Below are 20,831 nucleotides of genomic sequence, written 5' to 3'. Positions count from 1 at the left end.
GTGGGAGCAACGTTGTCGTATCTTAAGAAGTCTGGTAGACTACTCCCAATCGATTGCGAATGCGCCAAGGTCCCGCAGCATAGGAGGGACATGTACTCACGCACATTTGCATTTGTCCTCAGCGAAATAGATTTGCCACCAGCAGTGATCGAAGCTGCTCTCCCTTACTCAAGACTGGTGCGCCTTGTCTCAGCCTTTGAGCCGCTGCATGAATAAAAAAACAGCAAAGAAGGGAAGAGCTCGGGCAAGTATCTTTCCTGTTGTGCAGCAGCGTATCCATTTGTAAGCAGGTCTAGTTCTTTCTGCTCTTTACATGACAGGAATCTATTTCCTCGCCTACGTTGCTCCTGTTAATGACACGACGCAGAAAATACCATCGAAAAAAATGCATTTGAACCAAATCTTCTTGGGACACGCAAGCGGCAGCTATACGTGCGGCTTCTGTTTTGTCCTGTTTTTATCATGCTCTTCGGTACGGCGCCGTTCCTGACAGCTGTCCCTGTTTCCGTGGCAGTATTTTATTTTCGTTCCTGGGGCGCCCCAGGTGTCAGGTGTGCATGCTATACGTTCCACGACTGCACGCGCGAAACAACATAACGGAGAACAGTGAGAGAACAGTCATGCAGAAGCTGCCTAGATGCTCTTCGGAGGTGCCGAATCTGGGGTAGCTGCCTTCAAAACCACAAGAGGCGCTCAATACGGGCTCGCGAGCGGTATCTCATTTCCATCTTTGCCTTGCCGTCTTCTCTGCATCTGTGTTCCTTTAGAAGTAGAAAGAGGGAAGTGATTGTGTTTGAGTCTGAACGTAGTCAGAAGAGTCACGAGAAGACGCGGCTTCGATTTTCATGCCACGCGAATTGCACTGCGCTGAGGAAACCGAAAAGACACTCCAGCTGAAGCAGCAGCAAATGGAGCAGCATCCCTTGGTTTGAAGCTCCCGTTTCAAACCAAGTGCATCTGGCTGACCTCCCTAACTTTCCTGCCTTTCTTCCCTTGTCCTCCCGTTTCATACAGCTCTCTTTTTGTTTCAGCCCACGTGAACCTACCGCGTGCTTGGCACTGGACAACCTACATTCAGAGAGCGTCATGTTTGTGGCAGCGGCCGCCACTGGTGGTTTCCATTTGTGTTGGCTGACGCGGCTGCCTGGACGACCAGCTTCAAGCTGATAAAGAGAGCTGAGAAGATGGCAAGAACCAGCGGAGCCCTGGACTAGCGGGCCCGATCATTAGCGGTTTTTCTTTTAATAAAGTTTATCTATCTGTCTATCTGCCGTATATGACCAAACCATAATCAAAATTTCAAACTGAAAGCGGTTGCGTCGCAGGACACGCTGCAATGCAGTTCACAGCAGAAACAAGGCAGTGGAAGTGTTCATATTTCGTCTGAAAAACAATCATTCAATATGCATTAGGCGAACCAGCTCACTGTGGCCTGCCAAATGGATTCGCATGCACATTTTCTCGTTCTCTTCTTTTACGCGAGTCGCCAGCCTGCATGTCCACTTATGAAATATTTTTTTAGAAGCCTAATACTGTAGATTAAGTGCATTGCTGATTTCGTTGTCATGTGCGAGTAGCTTCTCTTCTATAGCTTCATTCCTCATGTTTCAATTCTGCGTTACTTCATTAAGGTGATCGGCTTCGTTGTTCATACAGATCAAGGTTTACATTGTGCCTGTTCCCGTTATCTTTAGACACCGGCGTAGTCATGGCCATACTTCACTGGGAGAGAGATGTGCACGTACCTTCAGCTTATCATGAGCCCTTGTGGCGGTCGACGGTGTTGATTGGGTTTACGAAAGCAATGCTAGCTTGGCTGTATCCACATCTTGACAGGAAAAGCAGACTGAATTACTTAGCAGGTACAGGAAGTCCCAGGCACTGCCCACGCACATCGGTCCATACATGTGGGGTTTCCAGAAGAGGCGAAAGTGTTCAGAATATCGCTATAACATTCGTCATTTCACTTCATTCGAGATACAAACCTGATGGACATCTTGATAAACCCTTCTGTTGTCCATTTTACGGGTGCTCAAGCTGACGAATTGCTCGAGCCCCTGGTTCGTGACTGTTACACGTCAGAAGTCTCGGTACTCAGCAAGAACTAAAGTGGCCCGTCTTGACCCAGCAACGGCGCATACTATGATTTCGAGCCTGCATACGTATATCTTCCCAAATATATTAAACTCTCGTAGATGCTGGTTTATTTTAATTTCGGTGGACAATAGCATACTGAGCCAACTTCTGCGCCGCCTTCGCCCTGTTACGTTTTGTCTGGGGTGAACCGATCGCGGTAAGTAACATGCATAAAAAAATTCGCTTATTAAGCAATGCCTCGCGGCGTAGAGAATAAGCATAGACGCAAAAAAAAAGAATAAGAGAAAATAGAGAGAGAGAGAGAGAGGGGGAGAGAGAGAAGTTCCACTCTTCTCAAAGCGTGGTTTTCTTTCGTGCTTGCGCTTTTTTGTTTTGGCTGATTCTGTTGCTTCTGTTTTTGTCAGCGATCTCTGACTCTTATACATATGACTGCTCTGAACGCGTGGCCTGCTCGTCTAAGTTTAACCGCAGAGATTAAACGTCAGGAGCATTCTTTATCGTTATTTTTCAGTGGAAAGTTATTCAGACAAGGACAGCAAGCATGTTGAAATGCTACTTCACAATGACTGCGCATCTATATGGCTGATAGATTAAAAAAATATCCAAAAAGATATGCTGACGTTAAAAAATTTATGAAGGAAAGCATGTAGAAAATAAGAAAACCTCCTTGGTCTGTAGACAGAGAGAACAAGAAAAAGCGATGCCGTAACGGATGAGAGCATATTGGAAACATCCCAGAGAACTCGCGTGCCGCCGAGAATTGTTCGAAGTGTACGTGGAATTAAACGTTGGGATAGAGGAGATGTGGACAAGACGTGTGGGGGCAGCAGAAGCGATGCGATTGTTGGCGTACTATGTAGTGGGTAGCGGAGAGATGGCGGTGGGGCAGCTGTCGTGTTGTTCAATTCACATGCCATGGAGAAGAGGAAAAAAAAAACAAGACTGGCACCGCTTGGAAACAGCCTGTAATTGTTTAGAAAAACTGTCTAACCAGATGTTCTAGAAGTGTTTATGTGTTCAAATACTTCAAGTGTGAAAGTGGTCAAGTATTCTTGAAGGGTTCACCCTATGAAGCCACATGGGCTTCGTGTGTGGATGTGCTAGCGTTAGGACCTATTCCAGGCACGTACCCGGGAGGGGGGGGCGCCCCCCACCCCGCCTCCTCTCCGCGCCCACGCCATCACTCCTCACACACATTCCTAAAGCGCCGCCAAATCAATCCTGAGACTTGACAGCTATTTGGTGTTCAAAATTTTGCGGTCTTTTTCCCTCCTTTTGGGTGGTGGTAGTTATCGGCATCTCCTGTGATGTGAAATCAAGATTTCTCATCGATTCAGTGCCCATGCGATCAAATAGATATGCGTTGAGTTGCCACCATCTATTGCAACGGTCACGCGCATTATTATTTGTTTCGTTAGTTCAACCTTCTTTGCTCAGACTGGTCCAGGGACCAGGAAAGCGATTCGGCTCGTAGTGAGCTGGTCTGTATGCTCGAGGAACGAGTTGCGCCCGGAGGAAATGCCGATTGTGTTTAACTTTTCCTTTTGCTTCATTATTTCCTCGAGTGACGGCTCGCCGCGACGCTGGCAGATCCTCGGAACTATATAGCCGCGATATGGGTTAAATATGGGGGAAAATAAATAATGCGAAACAGCGTTCATCATCAAATCCTGCAATAACCCTTAGATCCAAAAGGAATATCACTGTCACCCGTTCCCTCGTCTGGTTTTTCACTAATTGTACAGAAATTTTCGTGCAAAATTGGTAACAGGGAACAAGTGTCGCAAGGAGTTCAGAAATTAAGCGATATACTAAGGGAGAGAGCCGAGGCAACAGCGAAACAAAGAGTAAAAGTGAAAATTTACAAATTTAACCGTTGTTTGGAAAATATTTATCGATCAAAGTACTTTTATTTAAATTATTACCGCCCCTTCCAGTCCGTGAAGATGGTCGAACCGCGCATCTGTTTTAGTTGCACCGAGTGTTACATCATGCAAGTCACACTTCGCAAGCAGCGTATATTGTAAATATTTTGTTTCGCCATTTTTTCACCTTTTCCCGTCGTTTTCGCTTTTGCGATAGGCAGCTTCTTCCACAGGAGTGCGCACTACTCGTTATCTTCCCATAGTTGTAGCTGAGATGGAATGGGCGGAACCACTAATCCAAAGCTCCGTATATTGGGCGCAATGTCCACCACTGGTGATACGGGCACTGCAATCGTTTTGACGACTGGTTGGATTGGTTTTACGATTGACCTGCTGCCGGAACTTCTTGCTGGCGCAAGAAGTGCCGGCTGCCAGGCGTTCCTAGTATCGCGTTTCAATTGCTGGGCACTGTTCATTGGCCGCAAACATTTGTTTCTTTCGCGGCAGGGATCAATCACCGATAAATTCGATGCCGATGTGGCTCGATCGCCGAAACTGCACCGTGTGGCAACCGTATAAGCTTCGCATATAAGATAGCATTCTCACAGGGGGAAAGGGACCACTCCAACTCATTTTTCCCTGTTGGGCTTGTCTTTTCCTCTCCCGCTAGTCACGTGACCGCGTTTTAGCGAAGTCCGGCAACGACGGCACAGGGCCCGCATAAATAGATTCGCAGTAAAAGAAAGTAGAGAAAACGCGGCCGGAAGTGGAGAATAATTGCGTGCGTTTTGAAATGACGCTTCGACAGCTATCAGTCGAGCCGTCTTACGTAGCCACTTCACTGCTGTGCTTATGTGGGTGTTTCTCTAAAATTCCGCGGTGGGCACATACATCTAGAACCACGGCGTTATAAGGGAACGGCGGCCGCGCGTCGTTACGCAACATCCTAAATAACAATACGAGTCGGTTTTGGTGCTTGGTAGATCTGTAAACTAGGGATGTCAAAGAGCTATGATTGTTCCGTAAATATATATTTCTCTATAATTCTTTCATAGCTAATCAAAAAACGCTACTAGAAATCTTTATTTTACACTTTGGCTTGTTTGTTTGTTTTTGGCAGTCTTTTTCCTACGCTTCTTTCCTGCGCGAGTCAGTTTGATGTGGTTCCTTGTTTGCCAAGTAAAGCAGACGGGTACGCCCGTGAGATACACCTTATTTCATTTCTCTTTTGCGGGTTTACGCGTCTTTATGGCGAACTGTGGCCATTATTCACATTTGCACTAGTAAAGGCACCCCCTTCCCCCCTTAGTTGCATAGAAAAGTTACCTTGGGTTGCCCCCTCCCCCCTCCCTCCCCGAAAAAAAAAAATATCTCCTGGGTGCGTGCTTGACCTCTTCGCAAATGAAAATCGTACGCAGTGGAGCCTCGCACCGTGAGCGCTGTGGAAGGCAGCCAGGCCCAGCTCAGCTGCGACCTCGGGGCTCCGGCGTCCGACGATTTCGCGGTGCGCATCCGCTGGCTCAAGCAGCACGCCGAACCGGGAGACGAGGGCGACGTGGGCGCCACGGTGCCCGTGTACAGCGTGGAGGTGAACTCGCGCACGGGCAGCCTGTCGCAGATCCGCCAGCGGACTCACTTGGGCAGCCTCCGCGGCCGCGCCTACTTCTCGGTCATCCAGACGCCGGCAGCGCTCAACGTTGACCGGCTGAGGAGCAGTGACAACGGCACCTACGTATGCTCGGTGGACTTCAAGATGGGATGGACGCGCACCGCGGTTGTCCACCTGGTCGTCGTTGGTGAGTAGCCTGTGTCTTCCGCGGAGTTGTGTGTCGTTGATTGAATGTGTTTTATTCGCTGTGGCACGAAAAAAAAAATTAAACACAGAATGCAAGATTTGACCCAAACAAATTTTGTATTTCTCTTCGTGCCGACGTTTCATCTCTGTCTGAAGAATACAAACATCCTGTCCAGTATTAAGTGTTCTCCTATTGCAGATGAAAACTTATTTTCAGTTGGTGCTGGTGAAATTTACAATCAGCCGAAAATACAGTCGCAAAGCAGTTTGTGTGGCAAGTGAATGCCCGCTTCACGTGGGCTACGTTGCTACCTTTGAGCGCTCCGCAGTCACGTGGCAGATGCAGTTTACTTTTTTGAGGATTAGGACTTTCTTTTGGATATTCCTTCCCAATTATTTTGCATCGATTGCCTTCTTTCAGTATTTTTATATTTCTTGCGAGATTTCTGTTACAGGACTACCAATAATTGCGTGTTCTGAATGTTTAGCCAATGCCTCCTGGGGTATGTGCTAGGCAATCAATGGCACAAGAACAGCAACGTAAGGGGTCTCTTGGTAGGTACAAGTTCGAAGAGCACGTGCAGTGCCGACTTTGGCTACAAGAAAATAAGGTTGCTCGGGATGGTCTCACCTGAAGTCTTTCTCTTGTGGTATGACTGGCCTCCTCATGTTACATGCAACAATAGCCTTGCTGGTTAGGCTTAAGCTATACAGTTAGGTAATACAAGGTAAAAAGGTTCTGATAGGCCACGCTAAAAGTGGCCTCGGCTGCGTACGAGGCACGTGAGCACCTTCAGCTCACTGCCATACAGTGCTCGGTTTATGAATAATCGTGGCGTCTCACTTCCAGCGTTATTCTCGTACGTAGTACACTGAATGAAAGCACTGCTATGAGCACAATATTTTATGAACAGCCTCATAGAGCAACTTGTAATTTGTTGAGAATTTGGGTGATTTGGAAGCTATGAATTTGTCTCGCTCCTCAATATCTGCTTGTTACTTCAAATGCGTCGGCAGTTTCAAGGAAACGGTGAAGCGTCTTCGGTCCATGGCTTTGTGCCAATGGATGTGTGAAAGTTGAGGATATAGCCTGATTTCTCTTTAGCATGAACACACCAATATGAATCACCGTATGTCGTAGCTCACAGTCTGTAACTAGTTTGTGCCGGAGACTCCTGAGCCGAATCTGTGAATGTATTATCTCTTAGAAAAATTTGAACCCTTCTTCTGTTTGTTCGTATTATTCGGCGTTCTCCTCTGCAAAGAAAGTCACTTCTTAAGAAAAATAATGACTATTCTCAGCGCCAGGCACCTAATCTCCACCTTCGTCGTGTACGATAAGCTAACATATTGCTGCAATCCAGATAGAATACAAATTTGTTGCAAGCATCATGCGCACGAACTAGCGTTGTTAGTAGCGGGTTCTCGTCGCGAGCATCATACCCACAGCTTCCAATAATTTACTGCTTAAAGAGTGCACATGCATCTAATTGTTCGTACAGGACATGGAACACTTCAGCTTCTAGGAATCCAGCCCGCGCACTTCAGTCAGCACCTTTTCCTCCATGTCACCAGCAAACTGAGGAGTTTCCCGGGCTGTCCCAGAGAGGCAACAACGAACGGGGCGATGGTCCCGTCTGGCCGGCGGTGTACAGGATGAGATGTAGAAGATGGCTGGGCCGCGGCTCGCTGCTCAAGTATGCAATTTGTCGAGGCGGGGGAAAAGGGACAACGGGGGGGAGACGAGCTTGATCCAGTACACGGCTTTGGGATGGGTGGGAAGGGGGGGGGGGGTGCGCGGCGAAGACATAGTGTGCATGGGGAAGAGGGGGAGCTGCGAGGGTCTAAAGCGGCCGGCGGTGAGAACCGAGGGAGGGGCACATTAGATATTCCATTACGGGCCGCTTCTCCGGCGCGCCTCCAATGTCTATATACCTAAGCGGTTCTCGGCAAGCCGCCCCTTCAGCATCGTCAGGTATTCAGCTAAATGCGCGCTTCCACAACCGCCGCTGCTTCGGGAACCTACAACCCTCCTCCGTTCCTCTATGTCGGACCCCTCTTCCCCCCTCCCCCCCCCCCTCGCGTACACCGTTGCCTCACGTTGCTCTCTTTTATTTTGGCGCAGGTTTGACTACTTTCCCTAAGCATATAGGTTGCAGGGCGCTTTGCGAGCGCGTGCTTTCGTCGATCCACATCGTTGTGTTCGGTATCCACCCCAGTTTACTGTGCTCCCCACAGAAAACTCGTTCCCGTACGCTTGATCCCCTCCTGCATCCGCTATTTTGTTACGTTGTCGACGTTCGTTCCTTCGGTTTCATCCTATTTTTTTTCTCATTTACGATATCGTTATCGAAGCACCCCCCCCCCCCCCCTACTTCCCCTGGTATTGAAGCGCGTTGGCCGCCTGGCGGCGCACCACCTATATAGGCGGCTGAAGCGCGTTGACTGCAGCGGCTCTGCCCAGCGTTAACCCTAATTTGGGCGTGCCTAAGTGAAAAGGTGATGGCTCTCGTAAACGCCGAGCGACGCGCGTGCGGGCGCGCAAAGGAGGCGGAAGAAGCGAGAAGAGGCTTGGGGCTCGCTCTACGCTGCAATTATGTGCGCCCATCGTGGCCGGATCGAACGGCCTCGAGCGAAGCCGTTAATGCGCGTCCCTGCGAGGCATCACGCCGCGTCACGAGGGGCGCTTTTCATCCATGTTCTGCACCTCTCGTGCGTTTCTTGTTTCTGGTTCCCGTGCTTGATCGCGCTCTTCCTACGAAAGAACCTAAACAGTTTATGCTTAGCGCACCTCCGTTTCGGCAAGGCGTGCTTCGTTTGGATATTGCTAAGAGCAGCGTGATATTGCCAGTGGTTCGCTAATTAACAGCCACGAGTGGGCTTTCACTTACCCATTGAGTACCGTGTTTTTATAAAGAGAGATGGAGGGTGGTTGGGGAAACTGCGGTAGCGGGGGCCAGAGAGAGCTAGTTATAGCAGGGCCTCTGGCATTCGGCATTTTAGCGAAGTAGCGCTATTTGCGCGTATCGCCGTTTAATTGCTCCGCGAGTTAGGTTTATGTCGAAGAACACCCCGTGCGTGTAATTACTGAAATTGTTTGTTGGTGAGCAAGAGACAAATATCGGGGGAACGCTGGCACTTAGCTCCTACTTTCGTGCTCGCCATATATATTGCTTTTATTTGTTCTTGCGTTGCTGGAGGCCATCAGTGCAGTGAAAAAGAATTCAGAAAAGGGCTGTGGCGGGTTAATTTAGCTTAATCTTTCAAGAGCGTAAGTGTTGTGATGTGCACTGATGTCTTGCGCCTCATTAGCCGATAACCTTAAGCTTAAAATTTACCTTTAACAAAACTTCAGGGCTTCAGGAGAGTGACCTGTTTGTTGAATGAGTCCTTCATCGTGAACGTAGTGCGTTCATGCGTCATTTTCACTAGTTTATTTGCGACCACATTCAATGTTAGGAAAATACCGATGGCATTCAGTGATGCGGATTCGGCACTGAATGCATACTCTTTGTTGTTTATGGCGATCAGACGCGACACACGGTTCTCTCTCTCTTCTCTTCTTTTTTTTTTGGGGGGGGGGGAGGGAGAGGCACACAGGCAAGTGTACATTTTGATGTTAATATACTTACGCAGCGTTTCGTATAGTTAGATACGTCGAAAAGTACATTTGACCTTCAAAAGCATAGGGAACAGGACAAGGTGCTATGCGTTCCCGACTAGAACAATATGACGGGATAAGCACACAGAAAAGGGCACGACCTCATACAACGCTCCCTAGCAACTGATTGTCTTTTGGGAGAACGAAGAATGCATAAGTGAAATAAACTGTCTTTTGACTTCAGCCGAAACGATCATGGCCAATGAACAATGGAGAAATCGCACATGGAAAGCAAGGAATAACTCCTTGCTTCAAGCATGATCGAAAGCCATAAACCTGGAAAGCGAAACCCGAAAAAAGAATGGTTGAGCCCTCTGTCAAAGGAATTGATGATAAGACGAAAGTGAAACGTGTATACTAAGAAGCCCGGGGTATTTTTGTAGGACATTCGCAAGCACAAGTTCATAAATGTTAAGTGTGTTATACTAATTTCAGTTTAGCTCTACCGGCAAAGCAATGACAGCGATAGCAAGCACGCGAGGCAGAAAAACAACGCCCCTGAGGCTGCCAGGCGTCATAGGTATACAGTTGAAACTCTATCGAAGTGATGCCGACGCTCGAACTATATCGTTAAATCGGGAAGTTTGTAAAATTGAGAAAAGAATTTTTCGTTCCTTCAAAATCTAAAATTGTAACGTAGCAACACGGAAAAGCTACCGCGGCATCGTATTCGCTGCTAATTCAGCCATCTGTTACATAAACCATGAAATAACGAAAGCAACTGTCGCCGTCCGTACCGAGGCGGTGTTGAGTCCGCAGTTCCGTGCGTGGGCGTGGCGTGTCCCCTCGTCAAAGTAAAGGTAGAGCTGTGAATAGGGCGCCTAGGTATCATAAATCGTTAGCTTTAGAGCACACGCTCGAAAAAAGACCCGTCTGTGTAAAAATGAGAAAGAAATCACCGCTTTTTTACTAATTTATTTCAGAAAAAAAAACATCGCTAAATGGAGTTCGGCCGAGTTAGTTCCGTTAATTCGAGTTGATGACAACATCGAACCCTATGGGTATGTGTCAGGGAATGGAAATTTTTTCGTTAAATCGGGAACTTCGTAAAATTAGGTTTCGTTAGATCGAGTTTTGATTGTATCTGTGTGTGGCGAAATTGCGTCGTCAGAGCTACGGCGGCATCACGCGCGCGCTGCCGTATATGCATGTTCAAAGGCGAGCAAACCCGCGAAAATGACGTAAGCTGCCGCGGCACCACCGAGCGGAGACGGTTGTCGGGTGGAGATTGGCCCCAAAAGAGCGCGATGTACGAATGCGCCAGGAACGCAGTCACTTGTAGACGCCGACTGAGTGATAGTGAATGAGATCATATAGGCATTGCGCCGACCGAAGCACTTCACGCCCTGTAGCGCTCGTGTCGCGCGATGTGCTGCTCATAGACCACCGAAGACACTTCCAGGCACTACCATATTGCTACACGCGTGCTGCATTTGATTGTTTGAACGAGGCGCGTGGGCGCCATCACTGGAGAAAAGAGGAGGGAGAATGCTCTCTGGCTATCGAGCTGTCGGCTGAACTGGCCAGCGCTGCATTATCCCTCGTAAATATGTTTTGTAAATAGTCTCCAGTTGTAATCCTTCGTTAGCCTAGCAATATTTACTCCCCTTATAGATGTCCGGCCTGCCGGCCTTGTCTGGCAACAGATATAGGTCATCACGAGCACCATTCCTTTAATAAAGCAAAGAAACCGTTGTAACCTTCCTCTGCCTACCTTCCTGAACATTGGCTAAGCACGAAACATCAATGTATCGCCATCTCGCGGATTTGCGTGACCCACGTATATGGGCCTGATTTTCGAGGGAGTCCGGGAGAAAATCCTGCCGTCTTAAAAAAAAATGCAATGTAAAATAAATGTCACGTCGTGGCCCCAAAGGTAACGTGTGCGGATGCCACTGATGCCTTAGCCCATGGAGCCAGTCCACATTCCCCTGCGACCACATCCCGCATGGGACCTACCCAGCTCCCTCGCCTCGGTTGATTTATCCGGACGAAATTCGCGAAATATCGAAAATTATCGCGTCGCCGGCTACGCCACTAACAATATGTTCAGTAAATTATCGTAGAGGTTTAACACTGCGAGGGCAAATTGGGCTAGTTGGATGTGACTCCTGGTTGTGTTAGCATTGAGTTCTGCTTACAGCCATGAGGATATTTAGCTTGCCTGTGTACATAATACCATGTATGGAATGAAAACATGACATGATGCGTGGGCGGTGGCAGCAGCGCAGCCACCATCGCAAGGTGTCAGAAACATTTTAAGTAGTGTGAGTGTTCTCGTCAAAGAAAATTAAATAGATCAATGCCTGTAGTGCTTATGTTCCTACTGAGGTTTTACGTAAACAAGGAGGCAAAATGCGGTTCATCATTGCGCAATAACTTTGTATGCTCTAGCTACAACATGGTGTAACCAGCACCACTGGTCCCACATACGTCTGCAATATTCCGGCATACGGTAACTTGTAATATGTGCATGGAAGGATTAAACGCTATTAAAGAATCACTGAATCTTAACTATACATACTATACAGGTGGCAAGAAAAAAAGACAGCCTGGAATAAATCGCTGTTGGTTCGCATGACAAAGAAATATGGATGACGGTGCTACATTCTGATCTCTATTCATTTTGTTGAGCACACGATCTTACACTGGCACACATATTTCTTGAAGCCTTGTTTCATCGAAAGCTTAAGTATCAAGTTAGGCAATTCAGCAAAGTTACACTGCCACGAATGTCTACGATGCAGGGGAGGCCTTCAACATGCAGTGCACCTAAAATAAGTGGTCGCTGGTTCTGCCGCTGCTGCTTCTCGACATGATGATTCAGCAATGGCTGACGATACTGCGTGCGATGTGTGCAGCTGCAGATAACATTTGTTAATTACTGGGACACTGCCATAAATTTGACTTTAAAGTTACTATCCAATGTATGGGGACAACAGGACGATCGTATACTGTCCGCGCAAACGCTACTTGAACACCGTGCGCACCGATCGTCCCCCTATAATGCAGTTAGGATACTCGTGTGCTGTGTCAGGACTTTCTTTTGCAAGCCGGAGGCGCCACTTCCCCTTGGAAGGATACGAGGAATTAAACATCGCCTGCGTTTCCCAGAGTGTTTGCTGACTCAGCTTCCCATAGATGTGTGCCTGCGGGTGGCACGTTGTTGGCATGCAAAATTTGGTACGGGATCATTTATTTGGCAGAACTACTGCAACAACCATTTTAACTTGTTTCGATGCAGTACCTCCGAAGCGACCGTTGATCACAGATGAAAATGGCACCGAGATTCGGAACTTGACACGTCCTTACGAGGAAGGCGAGGACTTGACTCTTGTGTGCGACGTTTACGGCGGTAAGTTCAACGAAAGAGCTTCAGCGGGCTTGCAGGCAGCGCTGAAGCCGCAAGACCAGAATGGCTCGCCTTGCTTGCCTGCATTATCCTCTTTATTTTAGAGTGTAACACGCTGCTTATAGGTTCGTGCCAAAGCATGTAAAACTGGTAAGGAATTATTATCACGTGCCGTGTATAAAACCAGTTCACCGAAAATTGCCGGGTGACAGGCGTAATATTGTAATCTCTGTCATTAGTGACGATAAGTCGTCATAAGTTATAAACTCCGTCATCAGAAGTGCGGTTCTAAGGAAGAAGTGTGTCAGATCATTAAGATCTTCCATGCTTTAATGATACTTCACATCATTAGTCTGGGACACCTTAACAATGTTTTACACCGCCTTCATTATATCTGAAACATGGGTGTGTAAATATGTTGGTCATGTTCTTGATCTTACTAGTAGTGATGTTAGTGTAAGATGTTTCAAAGAATATGCAACGCAAATGTGACTCTATCTGCATCGACTCTATTCCCCGCCACACACACACACACACACACACACACACACACACACACACACACACACACACACACACACACACACACACACACACACACATATATATATATATATATATATATATATATATATATGCTAGTTATTGTGATGGATGCTTAAAAATGAAAGAAAAGTTGTTTGCTGCCGGTGTAAGTCCACGTGGCGCTCGAATACTATAACCGATTGACACAGCGTCGCATGAAGACCTGTAGCTTTTTTAAAGAGCCTCAAACATTTGTTTACTTGTTTTGAATGTTGCAGCTAGCGTCGATGATGTGGTGATGAGCGCTCTTTTTGGCCCTGCTTACAAACGCAATAAATAAGGAACCACATAAAACGCCCATGTTCCATACTTTCGGCCACGACATCATTATGTCTATTTCCCGACGCGCAAATGCTGCCCCAAAGTAAAGGCGGAAGTTCTTTTCCCACTGTTGGGGCTTTCTGTGCAAAGAAAATACTGCATGCAGGCTATCATTATTTCCGGGCTGGGAATTACGCAGCATTGAATAAATAAAAGAGGCATCCATTACACTGAGTTGCTGCGTAAAGAATGTTTCAGCTGCGTTTTTTCTTTATCACATTTCGAAGAATCGCAGCTCCTATAAGCGGTATGAGTTCGTACATTACTACACGCGCTTTGTATGGTATGTCGGGTGGGCAGTACTCCCCGACTGGTGGCCGTATTTAATGCAGTTCGTATAGCGGAAAGTCAGAAGGCACTAACACATAGAGCACCGGAAGCGAATCTGAGGAAGTAATCTTGGGGGCAGTCGCACTTCCGGTCGCCGATGTCTTCTCATACGGCAGTGGTCGGGTGCACTTAGAAGAACCGCAGAAATAAAAATCATCGTGACTGTGTGTATCTATCCAAAGGGTGTACCGACTATTATGAACCAAGCGTTTAAAAAACGCCGATAATTTTACCGAAAAGAAAAACCAATAACATTGGCTCTAGGCGTGTGGCGCATACAGAAGTACCATTCTTTGCTGATAATAATATATTCCTAATCATAATTAATTATCTAACTCATGAAGAACACCCCTAGTCGTCAAGATTCTAATTAGGAAGTTGTAGACAAATATAAGAAACACCGAAGATGTTTCCATCAGGGTGATATTACGTAGTTTTATTGCATTATGTGGCATAAGTAGTTAAAGACTTAATTAGTGCAAGTTTGCTAATTATTCTGTTCTGCATTTAGATTTCTTGTACGAATAATTTCTGGCTCTTCATGTAATTCAGCTGAAAGAGTAGTTAGAGCTGTGTTCTATGCAGTAAGCCATACGTGAACACTTCTAATATTTTTCAAAAAAGAAAGAGACAAAGAAACACCGGTATTTGCGTATAATTTCTCGAGTGAAACCTTGACGATTTGAACAAATTTTCATGAGTTATATAATTCATCACAATTAGGTAAAAAAAAATTCATCACCATCATCATCAACAACAGCAGCAACAACAAAACGTGGCTCACACTCAATCCGACTGTAAACATTTAGTTTCTTTGTGCTTCGTTCACCTCGCATAAAACGATAAGCCGTTAATTGCGTAAGCATTCTTTGCCGAGTACCCCAGCGAAACCTGTTCGTAACGCGAAAAATGTCGTACCGTTTATCTTCAAAATGTACGCATAATTGGCGAAGTTAAGGCATTTAATCGTCGTAATAGTTCAAATATAGATGATTGGTAACTTTATAATTGACAAGGAAGAAACGAACTATAAAATAAAAATAAATAAAACAAATAAGAGTTCTCGTCATGCCCCGTTTAGAGCTTACACTCCCGTATCACTGGTTTGCGGAGTATAAGAAATGATAGAATAGCCGATTCGTAGACCCGATAAAAGTGAAATAGTAGACGATTGGTAGTCATCAGAAAAAAAAAACAATGGTGACGTCCCCGCGCTGACGTCATATCATAAAAAGGAAATAAAATAAAATAAAAATAAAGGAAATACTATGTACTCGAAGCAGCGCAGAACAAGCAAAACGAATCAGCCATGGCCACACAGAAACAGGGGGACATTCTTACGGGGTACATGAAATAGATCTTTTTCTCATTTATTGGCAAAGCTACTCTGAATTGCGAAAGAACATTAGAAACTCTGTTCTATTTTCTTAGATTAGACTTAAACGTTGAAAATCTATTATCATTGCGGGCCTCGATCCTTGGGCACAGCGATAGAAATGTTGGCGATGCCATGCAGAATTTTATTGCAGGGCCAGAAAGATTTCAACGATAAAATCAAAACTTAATGTTTTGTTATATGCTTCAAAATCTATTACATTAGCTGTATTTTCGTTTTCATATATTCCTGCATTCTGTTAAAATCATAAGCTAGAATCTATTACTTCCCATATACCTATTCGCCAATTTTCTTTGCGGTTATTTTATGAATCTTTTTTCTTATTGTTATATGAAAGTACCCGGTTCTTGGCCTATACCTCAGAGTGGGTATGTGCCACTAACGTCTAGGCTCTACATCTGCATCTACGACAGTCAAAGCGGAGGAGAAGCAGGTTCCCAGTCTCTATCGAAGAAATGCAGATTTTCTGATTCGCAAAAAATAAAATTGTACAGGACGAAGCGATAAGAGAAGACTGTAATCCCGTGATTGTATGGAGTGGAATTGGGTTTGGAACGTTATAGTATGGTCTAAGTAGGATAGACATAATAAGCAACAAAAATTCTACAGAAATTCTGAGAATTGTCCACTAATGTGTAAGAATTCATTGGCAATGGACAAGCGATGGGTAGACATACATATACTAGGAAAAGCAAGTAAGCGAAATAGTAACAGCGAAGCCACAGAAGCCTTACTTATTAGTAGACACTTCTTGGAATTTCTGTAGCACTCTTTAAAAAAGTTCAGTCCGTGAGAGTTGGCACATTCTATATATTGAGACGAAGTGTTGCTGGGTATTAGGTCACTTGGATTCTTAGCTAACGTGTTTCAGTAAAAAAAAAAAGTTTCAGGAGCAATTCGCCAACTACAAGCTGCATATCTTAGTCATTCGATTTGCAAATCGCTGTATATTCTGTTATGACCACCGCTAGGCGGCGTCTGATGAAAAAGAAAAACGACGCTTAGTGGAACGTGAGCCCGAGTCAGATAGTTTGCGTAAAACGTGATGCAGTAAGTTGTCTCTGCTTCGATGTCCAGCCCTAAGATGAATTTTTCTATACTCCAGCAAGCTGACCGGTCAAAAACGTGAGTCTTTGCCAAATTGCGCCCACTCCCTGTCGCCCACAGAGTATAAAAAACTGTGACAACACAATTTTTTATTGAGAAGCTTGACAATAAAATTCACTTTGTTATTTTCCTTAGCAGTGCATTATGCCACTGTTAGACCAATAAAGCAGGAGAGAGGAAACCACTCGCACTATCTTTATTTTGTTATTCATTGGCAGCGCATGAGCCCGCTCGAAAACGACGACTTGCCTCGTTTGGAGGCTCGATATCGGAGACGTAGTTGCGCGAATGGCACCACCGAAAGCATTTGCTACACTCTTAATCTCGGTCCTCATATAATTTCACTGTATAAGTCGAAAATATTTGATAAAATGTTCCGCTTCCTAGTTCGAACCTCAGTGGAACGAACGTTCTTAAACGTCGGTGATTGTTTCAGTGCCAGTCCTTCAGTCGGTGATTGCTCTTCGTGCCAATGTTAACCTTAATGTTCCTCTGCATAAGTTGAACTAAATAACGGAAATATATTAATCTCGCTGAGCTAAGGTTCCCTGACTAAGCTCAACATACTCGCAAAAATGTCCCACTTTACTAGTGGAAGTTGCAGGGAACAAGATCAATACTGCAGAGTTGCTCTCTTCTCGGTCGGCACAGGTCAACCAGAGCCCGTGGTAACGTGGTGGCGAGGGTCCCAGCTACTGCAGCAGGCGCTCAGCAGAGCTCCCGACGGACACTCCAGGGCCACGCTTCTGCGGCTGCGGCTAGCGCGCACCGACTACCGGGCCAAGCTCACCTGTCGGGCGACGAACAGCAACGTCTCGGAACCGTCAATGGCCAGCGTCATTGTCAACATGCACCGTGAGTCTTTTCACTTTGAAGCAACGCAGAGCGTAGACGGAGAGAAACGGGAGCCCAAAAGGCAAGGCCCACCGGCGGCATCCCCCATAGCACCGTGTTATCACGTAGACCAGGACAACGTAGAGTCTTGCTTAGAAAGCTGATGGCGCGAGCTCTGCCTGCCTACTCCGAACAAACAAACCAAGAAACAAAAAAATCGAAGTGTCCAAAAAGAAACACACATATTCAAGCTAATGTTGGAATCTAAATGAAGCAAAGTTTGTTTCACTTAATGAGGCTCAAGGGGCAGCGGATAACGCGTTCACAGTCTCTTCGCATGTGGAAAGTTTCTCCTCAACACCATGTGGACGGTGACCTATATTCACAGAGACGTGGCGACTCTGGAAGATGGTTAACGCGTAGTCTCTGCTGGAAGCTAGGAACGCATGAATGACCTCGTTTCTTGTATGTCACTTCTATTTGCAGTGGGCACAAATGAAGCTTCACATATGCAGCGCCACGAACTGATCCCCGCAACGTACACGAAAACACACTCTCGAGACTGATGGCGGGGTCTGGTTATGGCCAGAGAACTAGGAGCGTCATGGTGGCAGGCAAAGGACGGGCAGCGTTGCTTCATACTGAAGCGCGAACCTCAGTTCATGGCGTTAGACATGGCGTGAACTAAACGAAGAAATTGCGAATATGTAGTGCAACATTAAGCACCTCGAGCATCAGGTCATATTTTGCTGGACCTCCCATGTACTACGTGCAGATTACGTTCCTCTTAATTACAAATAAAATTTGAATTGGAAGTTCACGCAACGAATGTTGAAAGCCGGGTTGCTGTGCCTCTAGGGAGGGTGAAGACGAATGTAAATAAGGCCTCTTCAGACACGGCGCACAAATTTGCGTATATGCAACGTGTTTTTTTTGTTCCATTCTTTACAGTTGTCACAAAGAAAAATAAGCACGGTCTTTGAGCGTCCGGTGAATTGGGCCCCTCGGACACTCAATCTGCCTTCGTTTCTCTTCAGTGTGCGGCATACGGCTACAAACCTTGCTGAATGTAATTACCACGTTTGACGGAATGCTTGAAGTGCTGCGTTCTGTCAGCATTGGCGAAACGATAACTCTTCCTTTCTCTTAAAGCTGCAAGCTGATAATTCACTTGTTCTTGCGTCTGAAGCCGAAAATTCAATTATACGACACAGAAAATGGTAGAGGACAAACCAATAAATAGATGTATAATTACTGCGCAATTATTATGACTCACTAAAAGGATAACCAAGAATTAACCCTGCCACCTTGACTTTCTCGCAATGTAGTCTACAGGGTCTTAGAATAAAATTATGTAATTCTTAATCATTTACTGGCCACCCGTCACAATTTGTGACTGACTGGGATAGTTTGCTAAGTGCTAGGTCGCGGGTTCAAATCCCGTACACGGCGGCCACCTTTCGATGGGGGCGAAATAATGGGCGAAATAATGCGAAATACTTATTTAGGCCCACGTGCATCTATATGACGTGTATATATATATATACATACACGTTAAAGAACCCACCCCCCCGAGTGGTCAGAGTCCGGAGTCCCTCACTATGGCGTGCCTCAACAACAGGTCATGGCTTTCGCCGGTAAAACCCCACACTTTATGTTCTTAAGGGGATAGTTGTTAAACTGAATCATGTTCGATTGCGAACCATTCCAGTTGACGTACTGTAGGTGTCACACTTACCAAACATAAAAGCCTGATCTGGCTCTTTTGAAGAAATGTACGTGAACCTGTTGTGATTAACCATGACGTGTCAGGATGTGTGTATTCTACATATTCAAACTGCGTGGTGGAATATTATGTTACATAAAATCTACAGCATTAATGTTTTGTTCAGGCCGCTACGTTTACCATCACCTTTGTCCCAACATGGCTATTCAAGACGTCACATCTCGCGACGTCTACGGTTGCAGAACTTACGGCTCTTCGCAGTGCACTTTAATTTTCCTGCGCAGAGAGTCCTGGTGAATGGGCGCTGTTTTTCCGACTCAATAATCGGTCTCAATGTCTCTCGCACGATTAATGCTCATTTTAGGCCATATATCTTGATCAAGGTTCTGTCAACATTGACTGTTTGAATCAGGAAACAGAATCAGAAAACCTGCGTATGTTACAAAGAAAATGTATAATTAATTGTCTAAAATACTACCCGCTTATCTCGGCAAAACTTCCGCAGTCTTCGAGTCATTTGCGACAGGCGCGTAACGTTGTACTTTGGGGTGAGATAATGTGCTAGCATTAAATTGTTGTTCGTGTTCCATGGTATACGTCTCCCTGTCAGCGAGCGGCCATTGTTTCATTCTATCTTTTAAAGTGTTGCCGGTGCTCTCTGCCAAGAAATGATCCTAAATTATTTATTCTGTAAATGTCGTGCAAACCGCTCTCACGAAAGATGTGTAGATGACCTAACGTAGACAGAAAACATATAAAATATTTCGAGTGGCTTTAGGCGTGAGAACGCATAGCGCAGACGTTATGGTATGATATTTTAGCATATCGAAAATTTGAGTGTATAATTTCTTATGGTGAATTTGATTTACAGTGCAGCCGATTGCTGTCGAAATCAAGGGAAATAGAGGCCCTCTTTCCGCAGAGTTGTCAACGCAGGTATGTATTTATACCTTTTTTATTTTAAAAAGGGAAGATGACTGAAGTTGAGGGGACAATAAGCAGCGGAATTTGCCTTTATGAAATATTGAAACGAATCGCTGCTGTAGATTTGCAGCCTGGAAGCTTAATGGCGTGAGAGTGAATGCTTCTGCACTCTTTCATATGCCACTTCTCAATGCATCGACTTGCCGCCAGGCACCTGCAATGTTTCTGACACCGCTTTCTTGAAACTCGCAACCAATACAGGCTTCTATTAGAATTTCACCATTTACGCGTGCGAGACCGGTGATAAATATAGGATCAATAAGAGGTGTCGCGGCGTTGAACAGCGAAGTATATTTTGCCGGGAACACCATAGACGGGGATTTTCTTAATTGAGCTGCCTTTTTCTGCATGCTTGATAATACAATATCTTGAACATAATCCATGTATTGTGAATGAGTGCTAGGGTCTGCATACAGGGTGCTAAGCTTTTTAGAACCTCACCTTTACAAATAAAGGTTGCGTCTACAGATGCTGCAGTATGTATTGGTGTGAACCCTCAAGAAAAGCACAAATGATCAGCAAATTGGTCATAAACAGAGAGTTACCACTTCCTTCTTCTTATTTACTTCAAACTGACAAACTTCAAGATATTTGCCTATATTTATTAATTCCAAGCAAGAGCAGAAAGCAGTGGGTATACCCACGCCTCAATTAAATTTCTTGATCAAAAGTCCGTCTATCGGCGGGCAATGTAATTTCGCGTCCTGAACAATTGGCACCACACTGGCTCATTCGTATTTTCTTTCCTTGACCATGCACGCGACATGAGATTCAACGC

General features: G+C 45.6%; 1 protein-coding gene across 1 annotated transcript in view; it reads left to right on the top strand.

Annotated features, from left to right (window-relative positions):
- Positions 1 to 20,831, top strand: part of LOC142570874 (synaptogenesis protein syg-2-like) — a 154,946-nt gene that overhangs the window by 99,719 nt on the left and 34,396 nt on the right. The window contains exons 2-5 of the mRNA XM_075679182.1: positions 5,381 to 5,758; positions 12,663 to 12,773; positions 17,161 to 17,364; positions 19,941 to 20,005. Coding sequence (XP_075535297.1) covers positions 5,381 to 5,758; positions 12,663 to 12,773; positions 17,161 to 17,364; positions 19,941 to 20,005 — 758 coding nt within the window. The remainder of the gene's footprint in view (positions 1 to 5,380; positions 5,759 to 12,662; positions 12,774 to 17,160; positions 17,365 to 19,940; positions 20,006 to 20,831) is intronic.

This window comes from Dermacentor variabilis, chromosome 2 (genome assembly GCF_050947875.1).
Source record: "Dermacentor variabilis isolate Ectoservices chromosome 2, ASM5094787v1, whole genome shotgun sequence".
NCBI lineage: Eukaryota > Metazoa > Arthropoda > Arachnida > Ixodida > Ixodidae > Dermacentor > Dermacentor variabilis.
The sequence above is the reverse complement of the archived record's forward strand: the minus strand, read 5'-3'. Positions and strand labels throughout refer to the sequence as shown.